At 49.1% G+C, this 20,086-nt stretch overlaps 1 protein-coding gene across 5 annotated transcripts in view; it reads left to right on the top strand.

Annotated features, from left to right (window-relative positions):
- The window catches only part of FCHO2 (FCH and mu domain containing endocytic adaptor 2), a 167,120-nt gene that overhangs the window by 49,233 nt on the left and 97,801 nt on the right, over window positions 1-20,086 (top strand). For all 5 annotated transcript variants that reach the window (XM_073679650.1, XM_073679676.1, XM_073679659.1 and 2 more), the window contains exons 2-5: window positions 178-269; window positions 3,662-3,736; window positions 3,824-3,965; window positions 4,057-4,209. In XM_073679650.1, coding sequence (XP_073535751.1) covers window positions 178-269; window positions 3,662-3,736; window positions 3,824-3,965; window positions 4,057-4,209 — 462 coding nt within the window. The remainder of the gene's footprint in view (window positions 1-177; window positions 270-3,661; window positions 3,737-3,823; window positions 3,966-4,056; window positions 4,210-20,086) is intronic.

Here is a 20,086-nt window from a genome sequence, read left to right on the forward strand (position 1 = left end):
GCCCTGGGAAACAGCCGTGTGTGTATATCTATATCTATTTGGTCCGATGTTCTAGGTTGTTAGGTTGTATGACCCGGTGTCTGGTGATGTATACCTAATAATTTTACATCACTAATAATCCTAGGACTGTAATGTTACTATGATGTAATGCTATGTGCTTTTCTTTTTTTTGCACAGGGGGAAAAGAATAATGGCTTTGATGTTTTATACCATAACATGAAACATGGGCAGATATCGACAAAAGAGCTGTCAGAATTCATCCGGGAGAGGTATGTGATTCTCTGATCATGTATTAGGCCATATCCTGTGCTTCCCCTACCATGTACAGACAACATTGTCAGTAAAGAAGGATCCTAAAGGCCTGAACATATCTTTCAGCACACGTTCCAAGGCCCAGGGGCTTATGCCTGTCTGTAGGGCCATCATTTTTAATCTTGCACTGATGAAACCTTTAAAGGGGCTGTCCGATCTAAGATCTGCAGTCACTCTACTGTGTGCTGTGAGGATTCTCCGGTGTCAGCGCCAGGAACTGAGGTCATGTGAGGTAGACTGCATGGCGAGGGCCCGGATATATTCAGCTCTGGCAATTGGGCTGAATAAAAATCCTGAATTTTATCATTAAGAGATGTGTGACAAAATGGATGAAGCTTGGGGCATGGCAAGGCCAGCAAATTTATCGGAATAACGCCAGTTATTACTCCAGAAATTTGCTCCAGTGCGCAGAAGCGCATGGCACTGGTAAGTGCGCCTGATTAGGTGGCATGCTCCTTTTAATAAATGTGGCACATCCTACTCCAGTAAGTGTCTACTTTGTGAACTGGACCCATAGTGTATATCCACACTTACGTTGTCATAACTGTTGAATTCTTTATAAAAAGACAGGAATTGTACATTTTATTGGGTCCCGCTCAGGACATGGTTGTTTATGTCTGGATCTGAAGACACGGGCGGTCATCAGACATATGAGATCTATGGAGTGACGCAGTGTCAGGCTCTTATTATTCCCCCTTGTAACTGGGGACAGCCCTGGCTTTGTCATTCCAGCTGTGTCCTATTCATTCCCTTAATATTGCATCTAAATCGTTGGCAATAAACAATGGTTTTGACGTTTGCCAACACTTGTGTGATATTACTCCTCTCGTATTACTTGCAGTTCTCTATTGTGCTTGTGCTTGTCTCCATTCTGTTCAGGGATGACCGACGTAATCCTGGGACAAGGGCACATACATGTATAGTTGTTTCAAGGTCACACTGTAGTGGTTTTCTGGCCATCAGGGTTGGTTTTGTTAGGAGTCTGACCCCCCAGGACTTCCGGCAAAATTAAGGACCTATCCTACTATTGGCCTTGTGCTCATAATCGAGTTACCTAGTTCTCCTACCCCGCTATGTTTTTAGCATGTCGAAGAGATATTCCATTTATTAGTAGGGGGCCAAATGTTGGGCACACTTTTTTCATATCTACCATTAATTTGAGTGGAAGGTAACCATTTAGATGAAGGTCCAACTCCACCATAAGCTGCTTCTCCACACGCTGAAGGTCTTTTCCCTTGTACTTTCACTGTTCACACTTCTGTAGCTTGTACTAGTGGGAAAATGTCCTAAATGTTACCTGAGGTTGGAAATATTAACTATTGCTTATAAACCACAATCAGCCATAACATTAAAACCAATAAAGGTCCTCTTTCTGCAGCTAAAATGGTTCTGATCATGAATGGATACAGATAGAGGCCCGTGACCGAGTAATGAATGGGCAGAGTGAAGTGAATGCGACCTACGTGTATATACTGTGTTGGCATTTCTATATTTTACTATACAGTCGTGGCCAAAAGTTTTGAGACTGATACTAATTTTGGTTTTCACTAAGTTTGCTGCTTCAGTGTTTTTAGCTCTTTTAGTAAGATGCTTCTATGGTTACAGAAGTACAGTTATCAGCGGTTTATAGCTTTTTACACTTTAATTGACAAATACGTCAAGTTTATGTAAAGACTCAACATTTAGGCTGTGTGCCCACTATGCGTTTTTTAAACGTTTCCGCAGCGGCAATTCCGCCGCAGAAACGCTTAAAAAACGCATGGTAGAAGGTCTGCCGTGTTCCCCAATTATAATCCGCATGTGCTGTGCAAATGCTGCAGAAATTTCTGCTGCGGATTATCATTGTGGAAAAATCCGCAGCACTACCAATTATTTTGCGTAAGCGTGACGTTTTTTCCGCCATTGACTTGCATTGAATCGCTTAATATCCGCATGACTGCATGTGCACATGCGGATATTAAGCGATTCAATGTGCGGATGGTGCACAGGTCTGGAGAAGAGGAGACTCTCCTAAAGACCCGGGTACCATAGTACCTGTAAAAAAAAAAAAAAAAAAAAAAAAAAGAATTTAAAATAAAAAAGAAACATTATACTCACCTTCTGATTGCCCCCGGTCTCCTTAGCAATGCGTCCTAGCTCCCCGGCGGCTCGCGATGGTCTAAAAGGACCTTCCATGACGTCATTTAGTCATGTGACAGGTCATGCGACCGCTGACGTCGGTGGTCGCGTGACCTGTCACATGACTAAATGACGTCATCGAAGGTCCTTTTAGACCACCGAGAGCCGCCCAACACACCGGACGCACCGGACAAGGAGACCAGGGGCCATCAGAAGGTGAGTATAATGTTTATTTTTTGTTTTTTACCATTCTTTTACTATTAACTTGGTCACATTATATAAATCCATGTCGGTTGCATGGATTTATATAGTGTGACCAAGCTGTCAAGCACTTTCCAAGTGATGCTAAAATCGCTCGGAAAAGTGCTTGATAACCCGCATTCGAAATCACATGTGAAAAACGCGGGACATACGCTTGTCCCTGGCAGGAAAACGCATATAAAATCCGCATGCGTTTTTTCTGCCAGGGAGATGCAGAAACGCTCAGGAAAAAATCCGGAGCATTTCTGCATCGTGGGCACAGAGCCTTACGGCGATTGTCCCTTATTTTTCAGGAGTTCTGCCCTTCGCCCTGGCAGCTGGATATCCGCTCCTGGGCCAAATCCTGACTGATGGCCGCCCATTCTTGTCTAATCAGTGCTTAGAGTTTATCACAATATCGGTGTTTTGTTTGTTCACAGGACGACTTTTTGAGGATTGACCACAGGTTCTCAGTGGAATTGAGATCTGGGGAGTTTCCTGGCCATGTTTTGTTCACCGAGCTGCTTAGTTATCACTTTTGCCTTGTTACCTGGTCTTCATCATGCTGGAAAAGCATTGTTTATCACCAAATTGTTCCTGGATCATTGGGAGAAGTTGCTCTTGTGAAATTCTTGTACCTCTGTAGCCATAGAAAGGATATGAAGTATTACATAGTAACCATTGAAATACTTGTCTGTCCATATTTTGTATGGACTTGTCATGTCCAGAGAGAAGGACACTAAGGCTATATGTGCGCAGAACTTTTTGTGAAGGTTTTGAAGAAGAAATTCTCCAAATCATCTTCAAAAACTTGGAGGTTCTGCTCCAAAAACTCTATAAAAATACTTTGTGCACATAACCTTATTGTAGAGCTCTTCTCTCCAGATAACTGCAGAAGGACCCGAAGTAGTTACCCCCAAATGTTAGCACAAAATTTTCCTTATGGTGAAATCTCACAACCCCTTGAATGTTTTGTCTTTTTATTTTATAGGTCAGCAATAGAAGAAGCTTACTCTCGATCAATGACAAAACTTGCCAAGTCTACCAGCAACTGCACACAACTTGGGTACGTTAGTTATGATTCGGAGCCAATGTTTTTATTTTTACTAGCTTTGTGATCCTCTATGCTATGCCTGTATCTTATGTGTTGTAGGACGTTTGGGCCTGTGTGGGATGTCTTCAAAATATCAACAGAAAAGCTTGCCACTTGCCATCTAGATCTTGTCAGAAAATTGCAGGATCTTATTAAAGACCTCCAGAAGTATGGGGAAGAACAGCTGAAGGCACATAAGAAGGTCTGTCTTACAGTGCATAGGTTTATGTACTGCCATTAAGAATTATTGGATGCTTAATACCGACTGCTTTCCATTTCTTTACATCTGGCAGACGAAGGAGGAAGTATCGGGAACCTTGGAGGCCGTACAAAATATCCAGACTATTACACAATCACTGCAAAAAGCCAAGGAACTGTATAATATCAAATGTGTGGAGCAAGAGAGGTTGAAGAAGGAAGGAGCCGCCCCAAAAGAGATAGAAAAGGTAATGTCTTCAGGACATGGTGCAGCTTCTCACTGGTCATATAACGGATGATAATGTGAGCGAGGACCTGCCAGATGTGAATTGTAGGGAACATGGCAGCCTTCAGCAGGCGGTGAGCCGTGGATCTACATTGATGCTGAAGCATTGCTCAAGAGCTCAGCTGCACATTTGTCACGGTCATAAAGAGGAAGCTCTCTTACCAGAGACTATTGGATGTTTTTAAGAACATTTCCATTATTTACAGGCTATTAATATATAGTTACATAAGTGACAACTGTTGAGCTGGGATAATGATTCTTTACTTCTAGGATACAGTCATATCCTGAAAAGTTTTTATCTACAGCATGTACCCCAAAAAGGAAATCACAACTATATAGCAGTCGTAATGCTTAAACTCTTCTGTTTTGTTAGTTATGACTGTTTCTGGGTGCCATTATACCACCTGACAACCATTAATAATGTCTTTTAAAGCTCCCACTGGGATTGTCCTGAGGGTACTCTCCCCACAAACATGTTTCATACTCAAGCCATCAGGTCTGGCTTTGGCCCCCCTCCACACCCAGCAGAGAAGCCATCACCAGTCAGACACTTCTCCTGCATTGCTCATGTAATATGAAAGTCGTTCCTAAAGATTGGTGGACCACTCTCTGTGGCGCCCATATGCTGTAGGTAGATGACCACTTTATTGGACATCCGTCTGGTTATGCATTGTTATTACAGAGGATTTATCTCTGCATAGGTAAGAATATTTTCAGGGTTCTGGAAGAGTTGGTTGTGAACCCATGTAGTGACAGTGTAGTTAGTGTTGTTTGTGCTGGGGCAGACTCCCCTACCTGGTCCGACATTGAGCATGGAGAGACAGCTGCACTCTGGATGATAAAGTTGCTAAGGCATATGACTCGCCCCCGGGGCCTCGGGGTACTCTTTGGGGGGGGGGGTCACGGTGGCTGGCCCAGGGCGGTCAGTGCACCAAGGGGTATCAATTATTGGTAAAAGTTCTGAGAGTTCGTGGCGCCACCCGTGGTGTCTGGTGAGGATCACCAGCGCTGCAACAGTCCTCTGAGACAGATGGTAGGGCAGCTTGTGATGGAATGGCTCCCCACAGGTGGAGCGGGCCTCAGGGCAGTGTAAATAGATGGAAGGCGGCGCTGGGCGTTGTGGTGCGGTGAGGAATAATGGCGCCGGTGAAGAAACAGACAGAGGCTGTTCGATGCAGTCGTCCAAGGTTTTACTTACAGTTCTTAGGCAATTCACAAGTGCACTTTACAGGTGAAGGCCTCCCTCGTCGCGCTGCGTTCACCGGGCAGGGGTTCAGTCCTTCCTCAAGCAGCTTAGGAACGCCTGGCGGAACCCCACTTTCACGTGTTCCTACTTTGACCGTCTTCACACTTGGTCCTTCTCACCACTGCCCTCCAAGCTGCCCACTCTCAATCCCACTCGGGTATGCTGAAGTCCTTCCTGTACGTCAGATCTGGGACCAACCTGACCCCGTGGGGATTAGAATGAAGCAACCGATCCCTCCTGACACCTGGCAGGAGCGGGGCGTACGGGTGCCGTCCTGCACGCGCCGTACCCCCTGGGATCCTTTCCTTAGAACGGAGCCTACTCCCTGCTCCCCTCCGGGGCCTCTATCCTGGGCCCTAACTTGTGGAGCAGAGCTCCTGAGGAGCCTCTGCTCCCGGACTGTTCCTCTGAACAGCCCTCACTAAACTCCACTTATTACTCGACTGATCTGAACTAAGATGTCTTCCTTTTATATCTACTGTATCAGTGCTTTCTCCTCCCACACCCACTATTGGTTCCCCCTACTTTGGGTTCCCCCCTACTCCAGCCAGTGTCAGGGCTCAGCAGCTGCGCTCTGCATGTTGCTCTTCCAGCTGGCCTGGAGCAGTGTGGTGTTGGATACAGGTGTTTGGGGTTCCGTGCTGCTCTCCCTCCTTACCTGAGAGAAGGGAGACACCACACCTCAGGTGAGGTGCAGTACCTCTGTGGCGACTGAACCCTCAGGGGCGCCACATTCCCCCCCCCCCCGGTAAAGCACAGCACGTCCGCGGGCTGGAACAAAGCAAAACAAAGAATAAAATGACATGCAAAAATTTTTAAATATGCATCCGCATATAAGATCATAAACACATAACATTTCTTCCCTTTATGGGAGGCACACTTTCTTTAAACGTTATTGGTTACGTTACAAAAATATTTAAAGAGCATTTTCAGATAAATCAACTTTCAATAGAGTTCCTGCACCAGGGTGCAACAGTAGCAGCATGAGGGACCCGTCCGCAAACCCTCAACGTAGGCCCTGGGCGTGGCTGCAGGGCATGGATGATCCAGATACTGGACCTCATTTTCCACCACGCCAAACGGGTTTTTGTTCTGAGGTACTATGTTTCAAGTATAAAACCAAGAGGGTGCACTTTAAGAATTGCTAAACTATATACAATGTCAATGTCCGGCTGCTCACAGTCCTCAGCCTGTATACCCTGACGGGTAATGGGAAAAACATCACACTATAGAACAAACACAAACTGTAACACTGCACCATAACGGGTGATTATACACATTTAGTCCAGAGACTATTAATAATGGAATCCCCGCCTGGGGTACTCCTCATCTTTCCCTGACCCGGCCGGGTCACGAAGGACTTCCTGCAGGGAAGTGTCCTTGCTGACATGGTATACCTGCAGGGCATACCAGCCACGTTCACCATGGTGCCGGGTGAATGTGACTCGATCTCCCGGATACAGGTTCCGGTCGGGATGGCTTTCTTCCAACTCGGGCTCCACATCCCGCCGGTTGACAAAAATGTCCCTGTGGAATTCGGGACTGCGGATGAAGCCCCATCCAGCCTTTAAATTGAATTTTACGATGAGGCCTTCCTCACTGGGGCTGGGGTGGGCTATCTCCGCCTGACGGCCTTGGCGGCCTTGTCTCGGGCCTCCAGGCACTCACTGCGCACCTCCCGCGCGCGGCGCTCCCTCTCCAGTTGTCGGAGCTCCCGTCTGCAGAACTCCTTCCTCTGCAGGGCGGCGGACTCTGTTTCATAAGAGAAGCCCCATCAGATCTCCCCCCGGTTGTCCCAGCATAACTCTTCTCCGCTGGGGCTGGCAACCGGGGGTGCTGGTGTAGCACCCTGAGGACTCGGCTGCTACAGGGGTATTGCACCTCAAACCAGAGGTGTGGTATTCCACTCCCGGGTAAGGATGGAGTGTGGGACTGAGCTCAGTAGGCTGCATGCACTACATACATCCCATTTCCGGGGGACAGAACTACGGTACTCCCACCAAGTAGATGTGCAGGTACGACAGCGTCTGTCCCTGGCTGGAGTGGGAGGGGGGGTGGAACATCCCAGTAGTGTAGGGGCAGATAGGGGAGGGGCTCTGGGCATAGAGATAGGAGCCCATTGGGTGCTGGTCACCTGGGCTCACACATAGAGGGAGTATATATGGTGGGCACCATCTAGAGATAGGGTCAGTCTGTCAGGAGAGTGCTGAGGAGGAGTTCAGCCAGGAGGGCTGACAGGGAGCTGTGGCTCCGGCTGGGCCCAGCTCCAGGGCCAGGCCTGAAGCAGAGAGGAAGAGGAAGAAAGGCCCAGAGGCATAAGACTAAGAGGGAACCCTGAGATCCCACGAGTGAGCTAAAAAGGGTGAAGGGTTGGCAGAAGAGGGCACCGGATCCCAAGCTGGCGGAGGCAAAGGTAACCCTTAACCAGGAACCGGAGGTCGTGGGCAAGCTTTGCCACGACCCTCACCACATCCACCAGGAAGGTACACCAAGAGTAGGGTCAGGAAAGCCAGAGAAGGTTTTACCATAGAAGGCCCAAGGGAACCGGACAAAGGTGGATCCCTGGTGGGGACGGCCAGGAGAAAGAGAGAGAGAGGGAAGCTCAGGACTACGCTCCGGAACTGCCTGGGGGTTGGCCGAGTCCAGCACCTGGTGGATGCAGCACGGCTCGGGTGGTCACTCAAGGCCAGAGTGACTGAAGGAACACCTGTGAGTAAAAACCCTGAAACTGCATCTCACGTCTCTGACTCTCCTTTCTGCACTATCACTACCCCCATCATCCGCACCAGCTGCCCTGAGGCCATACCCCTCCCGTTGGGGGTTATACCACCATCGCTGCACCCATACTACCGGCCTCAGGGGACTGTTCTGCAGCGGCGGCCTTGTGACCGCAAATCAACGGGTGGCGTAGTCGACACAGAAACAACATCTACCAAGACTGCCACACACTTAGTTTGACACCCTGGGCACGGACCGGGTTACCGCCACGAGACTACTACCCCCATCTGATCCGGGTAAGCCCCCGTGCGCGCGATGCCGCACGACACAGCAGGCCCAGGGGCGCGTCAACTTTGGCGTAGTCGGCAGGATCACGTGCCCGCAACCGACGGGTACTGCGTGCCTGAAGAGAAGTTCACATTTACCGTAAAAAGGAGTCTCCCGCCAATTCCAGAGGGTCCCCGCCATCGGACGCCATCTCGGATCGTTTCCCGCCGTTTGCCCGCCATCTGCAGTCTTTTCCCGCCGTCCACGGAGTTTCCCGCCATTGGGAGACGGTTCCCGCCATCTGAGAAGATTTCCCGCCCTGGCAGAGCGGACTCCATTATGGGCGTGCCAGAGGGTGGTAAGAGACGACCTCCCATCGTGGGCCTGGTCCCAGAAGAGCGCCAAAAGCAAGGACCGCCCCCACCAGCAGAGACTGCAATGATAGAGATGTCCATCAGCGTGGGGGGACTGCCCCTGGAACTGACAATCACCAAGTTGCCCCAGGACCGCCCTCAGTGTGGGCGGATCAAGAACAAAAGAGTGAGGATGGGTGCAGCCTGGGGGAGTCTGGGGAGGTCGCACCCGGAGATGGAGGGAGAGTCAGGCAGCACCGACCCTGTGGTCAGGAGCCTGTTGCAAGCCACCACCCCACAAGACCTGGTGGAGATCTTGGCACAGCTCCCCCGAGACCGGGAGCGTGCACAGACCGTGCTGGAGGGCCTTGCACGGAGGATGGCCCAGGTGCAGCGAGAAACGCTGACTGAGTGGAGTAGGGAGATGGCCCAGCAGGCTGGAACCCGCCAGCGGAGCACGCCACCCGAGACGAGGAGTCTGACCGCCTCTGAGGATGGTACAGGAGGAATGAAGGCCGGAGACGACGCCGTGGAAGGAGCTGAAGAGACGGAGACAGGTAAAGGGGACGACACTACCCCAAGCCTAGAAACCGTGAGCCTGCCCCAGCTCCCCGTCGCAGAGCCCGAAATTCCCCCTACCGTGCCCGTCGCTGCACCGCCACCGCTCCAGACTAGGCCTCAAGCAGGAGCCGCGGCCACGCCCCCTGTGACGTCACGCGCCTCAACCCCGAGCGCGGCCAAGCAGGAGACGCCACCGGCCTGGTCGCAGGGCCGAGTACCCCCGGGCGCCGCAGTTCCAACAGAGCCCTCTATCTCCACCAAGTCACTGGCCTGGTCGCAAGGTCGAGTGCCCCCGGGCGCCGCCGTCTCCACAGTGCCCTTTACCTTTAGAGTGCCACCGGCCTGGTCGCAAGGCCTGGTGAATCCGGGCGCCGCTACCACCATCGCGCCCTCAACCTCCACCGTGCTACCCTTGGGTGAAGACCTGTTCGCCCAGCACACTTGCCCGGATGGGCAGCCCTTTGAGTGGCCACCGGAGTACCTCCATCCCCGACTCCGGAAGGAAAGGCCTCTGTGTGAGCCCCTGATTCCGGCTCCGGCGCCCGCCAAGATCGCCCCACTCCCGTTGGAGGAGGCGCAGTTCGAATGGGACCCCACCGGAGAAAACCTCATTGGGTTCACCCATGAGACCCGGGCGGCCGCAGCCCAGCGAGCAGAGTGCTGCCGGCAACAGCTGGAGGTCTTCGACCGGGAACGGCGAGAGAGGCGGGTCCGCGAGGAGCGGCTGCAAGTACAGAGTGCGGAACAGAAAAGCCGGACCAGACGAAACCCCCGTGCAGCCCATGGTCCCCGCGCCACCGGGACCGTAATCAAGTTTCAACTGCAGCACGGTTGGGGTTTTATCCGGGACCACAGAACCCCCGGCGACGTCTTTGTCACCCGCAGGGACGTCGAGAGCCATCTGCCGGAGGGACACAGAGGACGTGATCTTTACCTGGGTGATGAGGTCACCTTCACCCGGCATCAATGTGCCAAAGGTCCATATGCTCTCCATGTGCACAGATTGACTGAGGAGGAGCTGCGGTTTGAGGAAGGTCAAGAGGACCCGGACGGGTCTGAAGATTACCCTCAAGAAGGAGCAGGAGGATGCCGTTATTAAAGTACGGTACAGTGAAGCTGTAAATAGTTACCCGTAAGGGTACAAGAACTGTTACCAGTAAAGTATAGTCCCCGTAGGGACCAGCAAACTGTTACCCGTGTGTCCCTATCCCTAACCAGGCTGAGGACTGTGAGCAGCCATCCCTTATTCCCACTGGCCGAGGACTGAGAGCGGCCATACCCTTGTAAATAGTTGCGCTTCTTAAGGCGCCCCCTACCGGTTTTATAGGAGGATTACTGTTTTCCTCCCAGTGACTGTGGCACTTTACCTGGTCACAAGTGCACAGTGGCCAGAAGCTCAAGAACATTTTATATAAAAGAGTTTTATATGAAAAAGTTTATATTGCTAGAATCTGATAATGTTTATAATGTTTTATATGTTGGTGTATGTTTTAAAAAGTTTGTATGTTTTGGTATGTTTTATTCTTTTACAGCCCGAGGACGTGCTGTGATTTACCAGGGGGGAATGTAGCACCCTGAGGACTCGGCTGCTACAGGGGTATTGCACCTCAAACCAGAGGTGTGGTATTCCACTCCCGGGTAAGGATGGAGTGTGGGACTGAGCTCAGTAGGCTGCATGCACTACATACATCCCATTTCCGGGGGACAGAACTACGGTACTCCCACCAAGTAGATGTGCAGGTACGACAGCGTCTGTCCCTGGCTGGAGTGGGAGGGGGGGTGGAACATCCCAGTAGTGTAGGGGCAGATAGGGGAGGGGCTCTGGGCATAGAGATAGGAGCCCATTGGGTGCTGGTCACCTGGGCTCACACATAGAGGGAGTATATATGGTGGGCACCATCTAGAGATAGGGTCAGTCTGTCAGGAGAGTGCTGAGGAGGAGTTCAGCCAGGAGGGCTGACAGGGAGCTGTGGCTCCAGCTGGGCCCAGCTCCAGGGCCAGGCCTGAAGCAGAGAGGAAGAGGAAGAAAGGCCCAGAGGCATAAGACCAAGAGGGAACCCTGAGATCCCACGAGTGAGCTAAAAAGGGTGAAGGGTTGGCAGAAGAGGGCACCGGATCCCAAGCTGGCGGAGGCAAAGGTAACCCTTAACCAGGAACCGGAGGTTGTGGGCAAGCTTTGCCACGACCCTCACCACATCCACCAGGAAGGTACACCAAGAGTAGGGTCAGGAAAGCCAGAGAAGGTTTTACCATAGAAGGCCCAAGGGAACCGGACAAAGGTGGATCCCTGGTGGGGACGGCCAGGAGAAAGAGAGAGAGAGGGAAGCTCAGGACTACGCTCCGGAACTGCCTGGGGGTTGGCCGAGTCCAGCACCTGGTGGATGCAGCACGGCTCGGGTGGTCACTCAAGGCCAGAGTGACTGAAGGAACACCTGTGAGTAAAAACCCTGAAACTGCATCTCACGTCTCTGACTCTCCTTTCTGCACTATCACTACCCCCATCATCCGCACCAGCTGCCCTGAGGCCATACCCCTCCCGTTGGGGGTTATACCACCATCGCTGCACCCATACTACCGGCCTCAGCGGACTGTTCTGCAGCGGCGGCCTTGTGACCGCAAATCAACGGGTGGCGTAGTCGACACAGAAACAACATCTACCAAGACTGCCACACACTTAGTTTGACACCCTGGGCACGGACCGGGTTACCGCCACGAGACTACTACCCCCATCTGATCCGGCTCCGGGTAAGCCCCCGTGCGCGCGATGCCGCACGACACAGCAGGCCCAGGGGCGCGTCACTGGCATTGGGAGAAGCGGGCATCGCTGCTGGTCCTCGAAGTGGGCGGACCAGTCGAAGACCGGCTCGCCATAGACCCACTCAATTGACGGAGGTGGAGGTGGCGGGAGGGCTCCCAGTAACAGCCCCGCAGCTTCAGCGCCAGGGTTTAGAGGTTCCGGACTGGCGCTATGCATGTGACCTTCTGGCGCAGCGCCTGGGGGTGGCAGTTCCAGGACAGCTCCAGGTGGGTGGCCCTTTGTTCCACGGCCGGGGGTGAAGGTTCCGGGTTGCACATCTGTTCCCACCAGGGCACGGCGGCATATGGCGAGGGCGGGGGAAGGAGGCCCAGGAGCAGGTCGGCGCTGGCAGCGCCCGGGACTGGGGATTCTCTCCTACCTGCTCCTGGGTTCTTCACGGCCTCCTGGTTCTCCGCCGGGGCTAGAACACCACTGCCGACTTCCGGTGCTGCCTTCCGCCGTGCTTTTAGCTTATTCAGCAGCTCGCCTTTCCATTTGGCGATCGCTGCCTGCTGGGCCCGCTCGACCTGCTGGCCCAGCTCGAGAACCTCACCCTTGAGGAACTCCACGTCCTCCGGGGACAGCTTCTTCTTCTCACCCTCCTGGGTGAGGGGGGTCTCCTTTTGCAGTGGCAGGCCTGAGGCGGAGGCTGGGCTCTCGCGTGCTTCCATCTCGGCTGCCGGGTGCGGTCTGCCCAGACAGGTGGAGACCACCCCCTGTCTCCATTCTTTCTCTCCGCCTCCTTTCCTCTTTTGGGGGCGGCCCCATGGTGATCTGCTGTCGGTCACTCCCTGTGACTGCCCCCCCCCGCTTTGACGGACACATCTACGCGGACAGTCACTGTTACAAGGGGCAGGGCCTGCTTTTGGTGCCATTCCGGGACCCGGCCCACGATGAGAGGCTCCATTTTGTTGTCCTTTAACACGCCCATAATGGCGTTCGTTCTTCTGGGGCGGGCGCCACATTCAGAGCAGAAAACACTTCTTTAGGCACACATTACTCGCAGATGGCGGGCTGGTCACGCATCCTGTTCGTGACGCCAGTTGGATGACTCGCCCCCGGGGCCTCGGGGTACTCTTTGAGGGGGAATCACGGTGGCTGGCTCAGGGCGGTCAGTGCACAAAGGGGTATCCGTTATTGGCAAAAGTTCAGAGAGTTTGTGACGCCACCCGTGGTGTCTGGTGAGGATCACCAGCGCTACAACAGTCCTCTGAGGCAGATGGTATGGCAGCTTGTGATGGAATGGCTCCCCACAGGTGGAGTGGGCCTCAGGGCAGTGTAAATAGATGGAAGGCGACGCTGGGCGTTGTGGTGCGGTGAGGAATAATGGCGCGGTGAAGAAACAGACAGAGGCTGTTCTATGCGGTCGTCCAAGGTTTTACTTACTGTTCTTAGGCAATTCACAAGTGCACTTTACAGGTAAAGGCCTCCCTCGTCGCGCTGCGTTCACCGGGCAGGGGTTCAGTCCTTCCTCAAGCAGCTTAGGAACGCCTGGCGGAACCCCACTTTCACGTGTTTCTACTTTGACCGTCTTCACACTTGGTCCTTCTCACCGCCGCCCTACGCTGCCCACTCTCATTCCCGCTCGGGTATGCTGAAGTCCTTCCTGTACGTCGGATCCGGGACCAACCTGACCCCCTGGGGATTAGAATGAAGCAACCGATCCCTCCTGACACCTGGCAGGAGCGGGGCGTACGGGTGCCGTCCTGCACGCGCCGTACCCCCTGGGATCCTTTCCTTAGAACGGAGCCTACTCCCTGCTCCCCTCCGGGGCCTCTATCCTGGGCCCTAACTTGTGGAGCAGAGCTCCTGCTGAGCCTCTGCTCCCGGACTGTTCCTCTGAACAGCCCTCACTAAACTCCACTCCTTACTCGACTGATCTGAACTAGGATGTCTTCCTTTTATATCTACTGTATCAGTGCTTTCTCCACCCACACCCACTATTGGTTCCCCCTACTTTGGGTTCCCCCCTACTCCAGCCAGTGTCAGGGCTCAGCAGCTGCGCTCTGCATGTTGCTCTTCCAGCTGGCCTGGAGCAGTGTTGTGTTGGATGCAGGTGTTTGGGGTTCCGTGCAGCTCTCCCTCCTTACCTGAGAGAAGGGAGACACCACACCTCAGGTGACTGAACCCTCAGGGGCGCCACACATATGTCCGACATCTAGAGAATAGAGTGCACTATGCAGTTGTGCTGCTTTACACCTCTTGTTAGGCTGGAAAGTCTACCTACACAACCTCTGCAAAGCTCAATACATCCTTAACCGGTTCCCGACCGCCCACTGTAGATAAACGTCGGCGCTTGCCGGGCTCTGTGCAGCGCCGACGTTTAAAAACGGTGGGTGGTCTCGCAGCGCTCAGGACCCCCAGGGTCCTGCAAGCGCTGCGATTCCGGTGCAGAGCGTTAGCTCTGACAGGGAACATCATCGGGACCTGATTAGATCAGGTCCCAGTGATGTTAACCCCTTGCTGTCTTCTATATGCTGCGATCTATAGTGATCGCGGCATATAGGAGACAGCAGGAGGAGAGGGGGTCGTCTTACCTCTCCGAAGACCTCCGTTTCCTTCCAGGACCTGGGGTTGCTATGTCAGCTGGAGGTCACATGACCGCCTCCAGCTCTACCATATATGGTGTCCTGTCTGGCTCAGCCTGCAAGCTGAGCCAGACAGGAGACTGACTGAAACAGTCAGGGAAGATCTCATGTAATGTAATATATGTCTATTACATTACATGAGATCAGTGATCAGAAAAATAAAAATTAATGTCCCATACAGGGACTAAGTAAAAATGTAAAAAAAAGTAAAAAAAAAGTTTTTAAACTATTAAAAAAAAAAAATCACAAAATAAATAAAAATAAATAAATAAAATATTAAACCAATAAATCCGTATATTTTTACAAAACCAAAAAAAGTACACATATTTGGTATCGCCGCATCCGAAACAACCCGAGCTATAAAACTGTCACACTAATTAACTCCTTCTGTGCACACCGTAATAAAAATAAATAAAAAACGGAGCAAAAAAATATGCTTTTTCATCATATCGCCAAACAAAAAGTGGAAAAAAATGCGATCAAAAAACAAAATAGAAATAAAAATGGTACCGCTGAAAACGTCATCTTGTTCCGCAAAAAAAAAGCTGCCATACAGCTCCATCAGCCGAAAAATAAAAAAGTTATAGCGCTCAGAATAAAGCAATGCAAAAAAATATTTTTTTCTATAAAATAGTTTTATTGTGTAAAAGCGCCAAAACATAAAAAAAATACAGTAAGTGTAGTATCGCTGTAAACGTACTGACCCCAAGAATAACGCCTGATCACTTTTACCACACGCAGAACGGCATATAAAAAAACCTCAAAAAACAATTCCTGAATTGTCGGTTTTTGTTAATTTTACCTCCCAAAAAACGGAATAGAAAGCGATCAAAAAATGTCACGTTCCCAAAAATGGTACCAATAAAAATGTCAACTCGTCCCGCAAAAAACAAGCCGTCACATGACTCTGTCGGCCGAAATATGGAAAAATTATAGCTCTCAAAATATGATGATGCAAAAACTAGATTTTGCAAAAAAAGCGTCTTTTAGTGTGTGACCCGATATAAATCTGGTATCTCTGTAATCGCACCGACCCGAAGAATAAAGTAATCTAATCAGTTATATCACACTAGGAACGGCGTAAAAAATAAATAAAACCAATTCTTCACCTGCTACTGATTTGTTTATTATGTCTCTCAAAGATCCCAGTAAGGCTCTGCTCACATTTATCCTGTGCTCTGCGCTGAGCACTTACACCAGAGTTTCCGTGTAAATCTCTGAAATACGTGATTCAGCCGGAACCCATGATGGGAGATTCCCTGTAATGAGGCAGATATAGGCCACTGTGGACGCCGTCTAGCCTGGGATCCCACTGTGTCATTTGTTTTAGGCGTGCATAAAAGTGCGGTTGGCCACAGTTTTGTGCACTTCTGAAAAAAAGGACACCGCTAAACAGAGGCCAGACGGAGTCCAGAGTAACTCTGCTGCCTCATTACAGTGAATGGATCCCGCAGGGGTTTCATCTGAATTACATCACTTGGAAATTTAGATGGAAACCCCGATGTAAGTGCTCAGCCTAGAGCGCCGGATAAATGTTACGTAAAATGTTCCCAATAAAAGCTTCAACTCAGTCCTCAAAAAAAGCTAGTCCCCACTCAAGTCCATCATCTGTTAAAAATATAAGGGACTTCCAAGTTACTGGTAGCAGAAAGGCTCTGGAAAAGCAAAATAACCCTTACCCCCCAAAAGAAATTCAGAAAATTTTGTGCTCCCAAATCCAAATGCCTATTCTACAATAATTTGTTCTCCAATTATCAAATAGCGCTCCGTCCCCTCCAGATCTCGCCGTACGGCTGAGCGGTACGATACAGCCACATATGGGGTATTGACACTTTTAGAAGAAATTGTGTGACACATTTCGGCACCATTTTTACCCATTGCCCTGTGTGAAAATGTAAAACCTGAGGGTAAAACATTTTTTTGTGGTAAAAATATAATTATGCTTTTTTCACTGCCCAATGGTATAAATTTAAAAATTAAAAAATACTCACTACTTCCCTAGATGAATTCCTTGAGAGGTGTAGTTTACAAAATGGGGTCACTTGTGGGGGTTTCTGCTGTTTCGGCATGTCGGCGACTCTTCAAATGTGACATGGTGTCTGCTGCCTATCCCAGCCAACATAGCGCTCCTTTCTCTTCCGAACCATGCCGTACACCAAAGCAGTGGTTTTCCCCCACATATGGGGTATCGGCGTACTCAGGAGAAATTGTACAACAAATTTCATGGTGCAATTTATCCTGTTACCCTTATGATAATGCAAAATTAGGGAATGAAAAACATTTTTTTATGGGAAAAATGTGAAAATTTTATTTTTACGGCTCAATATTATAAACTTCTGTGAAGCAACTGGGGGTGCAAGGTGCTCACCACACATCTAGATAAGTTCCCTAAGGGGTATAGTTTCCAAAATGGTGGCACTTGTGGGGGGTTTCCACTGTTTAGGCACATTAGGGGCTCCCCAAATGCGACATGGCGTCTGCTAATTATTCAAACAAATTTTACATTCAAAAAGTCAAATGGCGCTCCTTCCCTTCCGAACCCTGCAGTGTGCCCAAACTGTAATTTGCCTCCACATATGGGGTATCAGCGTGTTCAGGAGAAATTGCACAACAAATTTCATGGTGCAATTTATCCTATTACCCTTATGATAATGCAAAATTAAGGGATGAAAAACGGTTTTGTGGGAAAAATGTGAAAATTTTATTTTTACGGCTCAATATTATAAACTTCTGTGAAGCAGCTGGGGGTGCAAGGTGCTCACCACACATCTAGATAAGTTCCCTAAGGGGTCTAGTTTCCAAAATGGTGGCACTTGTGGGGGGTTTCCACTGTTTAGGCACATTAGGGGCTCCCCAAATGCGACATGGCGTCTGCTAATTATTCAAACAAATTTTACATTCAAAAAGTCAAATGGCGCTCCTTCCCTTTCAAACCCTGCCATGCGCCCAAACAGTAATTTGCCTCCACATATGGGGTATCAGCGTGTTCAGGAGAAATTGCACAACAAATTTCATAGTGCAATTTATCCTATTACCCTTATGATAATGCAAAATTAAGGGATGAAAAACGGTTTTGTGGGAAAAATGTGAAAATTTTATTTTTACGGCTCAATATTATAAACTTCTGTGAAGCAGCTGGGGGTGTAAGGTGCTCACCACACATCTAGATAAGTTCCCTAAGGGGTCTAGTTTCCAAAATGGTGGCACTTGTGGGGGGTTTCCACTGTTTAGGCACATTAGGGGCTCCCCAAATGTGACATGGCGTCCGCTAATTATTCAAACAAATTTTACATTCAAAAAGTCAAATGGCGCTCCTTCCCTTTCAAACCCTGCCATGTGCCCAAACAGTAATTTGCCTCCACATATGGGGTATCAGCGTGTTCAGGAGAAATTGAACAACAAATTTCATGGTGCAATTTATCCTATTACCCTTATGATAATGCAAAATTAAGGGATGAAAAACGGTTTTGTGGGAAAAATGTGAAAATTTTATTTTTACAGTTCAATATTATAAACTTCTGTGAAGCAGCTGGGGGTGCAAGGTGCTCACCACACATCTAGATAAGTTCCCTAAGGGGTCTAGTTTCCAAAATGGTGTCACTTGTGGGGGGTTTCCACTGTTTAGGCACATCAGGAGCTCTCCAAACGCAACATGGCGTCTGCTAATTATTCAGACAAATTTTACATTCAAAAAGTGTAATAGCGCTCCTTCCCTTCCGAACCCTGCAGTGCGCCCAAACAGTGGCTTTCCCTCACATATGGGGTATCAGCACGCTCAAGAGAAATTGCACAAAAAAATTTGGGGTCCATTTTTTCCTGTTACCCCTGTGAAAATAAAAAAAATTGGGTCTAAAGTAACATTTTTGTGAAAAAAGTTAAATGTTAATTTTTTTCTTCCACATTCTAAAAATTCCTGTGAAGCACCTGAAGGGTTAATAAAGTTCTTGAATGTGGTTTTGAGCACCTTGAGGGGTGCAGTTTTTAGAATGGTGTCACTTTTGGGTATTTTCTGTCATATAGACCCCTCAAAGTGACTTCAAATATGATGTGGTCCCTAAAAAAATGTTTTTGTAAATTTTGTTGGAAAAATGAGAAATCGCTGGTCCACTTTTAACCCTTATAGCTCCCTAACAAAAAAAAATTTTGGTTCCAAAATTGTGCTGATGTAAAGTAGACATGTGGGAAATGTTATTTATTAACTATTTTGTGTGACATATCTCTCTGATTTAAGGGCATGAAAATTCAAAGTTTGAAAATTGCAAAATTTTCGCCAAATTTCCGATTTTTTTCACAAATAAACGCAAGTTATATCGAAGAAATTTTACCACTATCATGAAGTACAATATGTCATGAAAAAACAGTCTCAGAATCAGGGGGATCCGTTGAAGCGTTCCAGAGTAATTACTTCATAAAGTGACAGTGGTCAGAATTGAAAAAATTGGCCCGGTCACGAAGGCAAAAACAGGCTCTGGCGCGAAGTGGTTAAAGGGGATTTCCCACAAACAAAAGTTAATTTTAATCAATAGATCTTGTAATACTAATACGTTTCTCAATTTAATCTATTTAAATAAAATGTTCCTGTGCTGAGATAATCTTATAAATGTGCCCCTGCTGTGTACTGTGTACTGTGTAATGGCTGTGACTGACCGTGCAGGAACATGGTCTGATCGTACCACATCTCCTGGGCAGGGTGGGGGAGAAAAAAAAGTATACAGATATTACAGCAGGGGATCACAGCTGATTCTTTTTGTGAGATAAAGCATTTCCCTGCCTATTTTAAACAAGGTTTTACTTCAAAGAAAGCTGTAATCCCGTGCTGTAATGTCTGTATACTCTTTTGCTTCCTCCCCTGCCCAGGAGATGTGGTATGATCAGACCATGTTCCTGTACGGTCAGACACAGCCATTACACAGTACACAGCAGCGGCACATGTATAAGATTATCTCAGCACAGGAACATTTTATTTAAACACATCCATTATTATTCCAAAATCTGTTGATTAAAATTAATTATTGTTGATGGGAAAACCTCCTTAAAGGGTTAGTCCGGCTCCATTCACTTTTGTATTGAGCGTTGAGTAGGGCAGGTGACAGTACATCTACTGATACCTGCAGGAATGACTACACACTTGGCAAAATGTCACCCGTCCCATTTATCAGATAATGCACATTTATCAGTATTTGATGTCTGGTTGGATCACACTGTGTCATCTCATCCAGAAGTCATTCTTTTGAATACATTGCTATGAGATCCTTTGTGAGAGTCTTCTAGGTCTGCCCTGTGAAAGTGGCTGATGGGGCAGGATGAAG

The sequence above is a fragment of the Phyllobates terribilis genome, unplaced genomic scaffold, assembly GCF_046119375.1.
Source record: "Phyllobates terribilis strain yellow unplaced genomic scaffold, ASM4611937v1 Scaffold_1__5_contigs__length_1240528914, whole genome shotgun sequence".
Lineage (NCBI taxonomy): Eukaryota > Metazoa > Chordata > Amphibia > Anura > Dendrobatidae > Phyllobates > Phyllobates terribilis.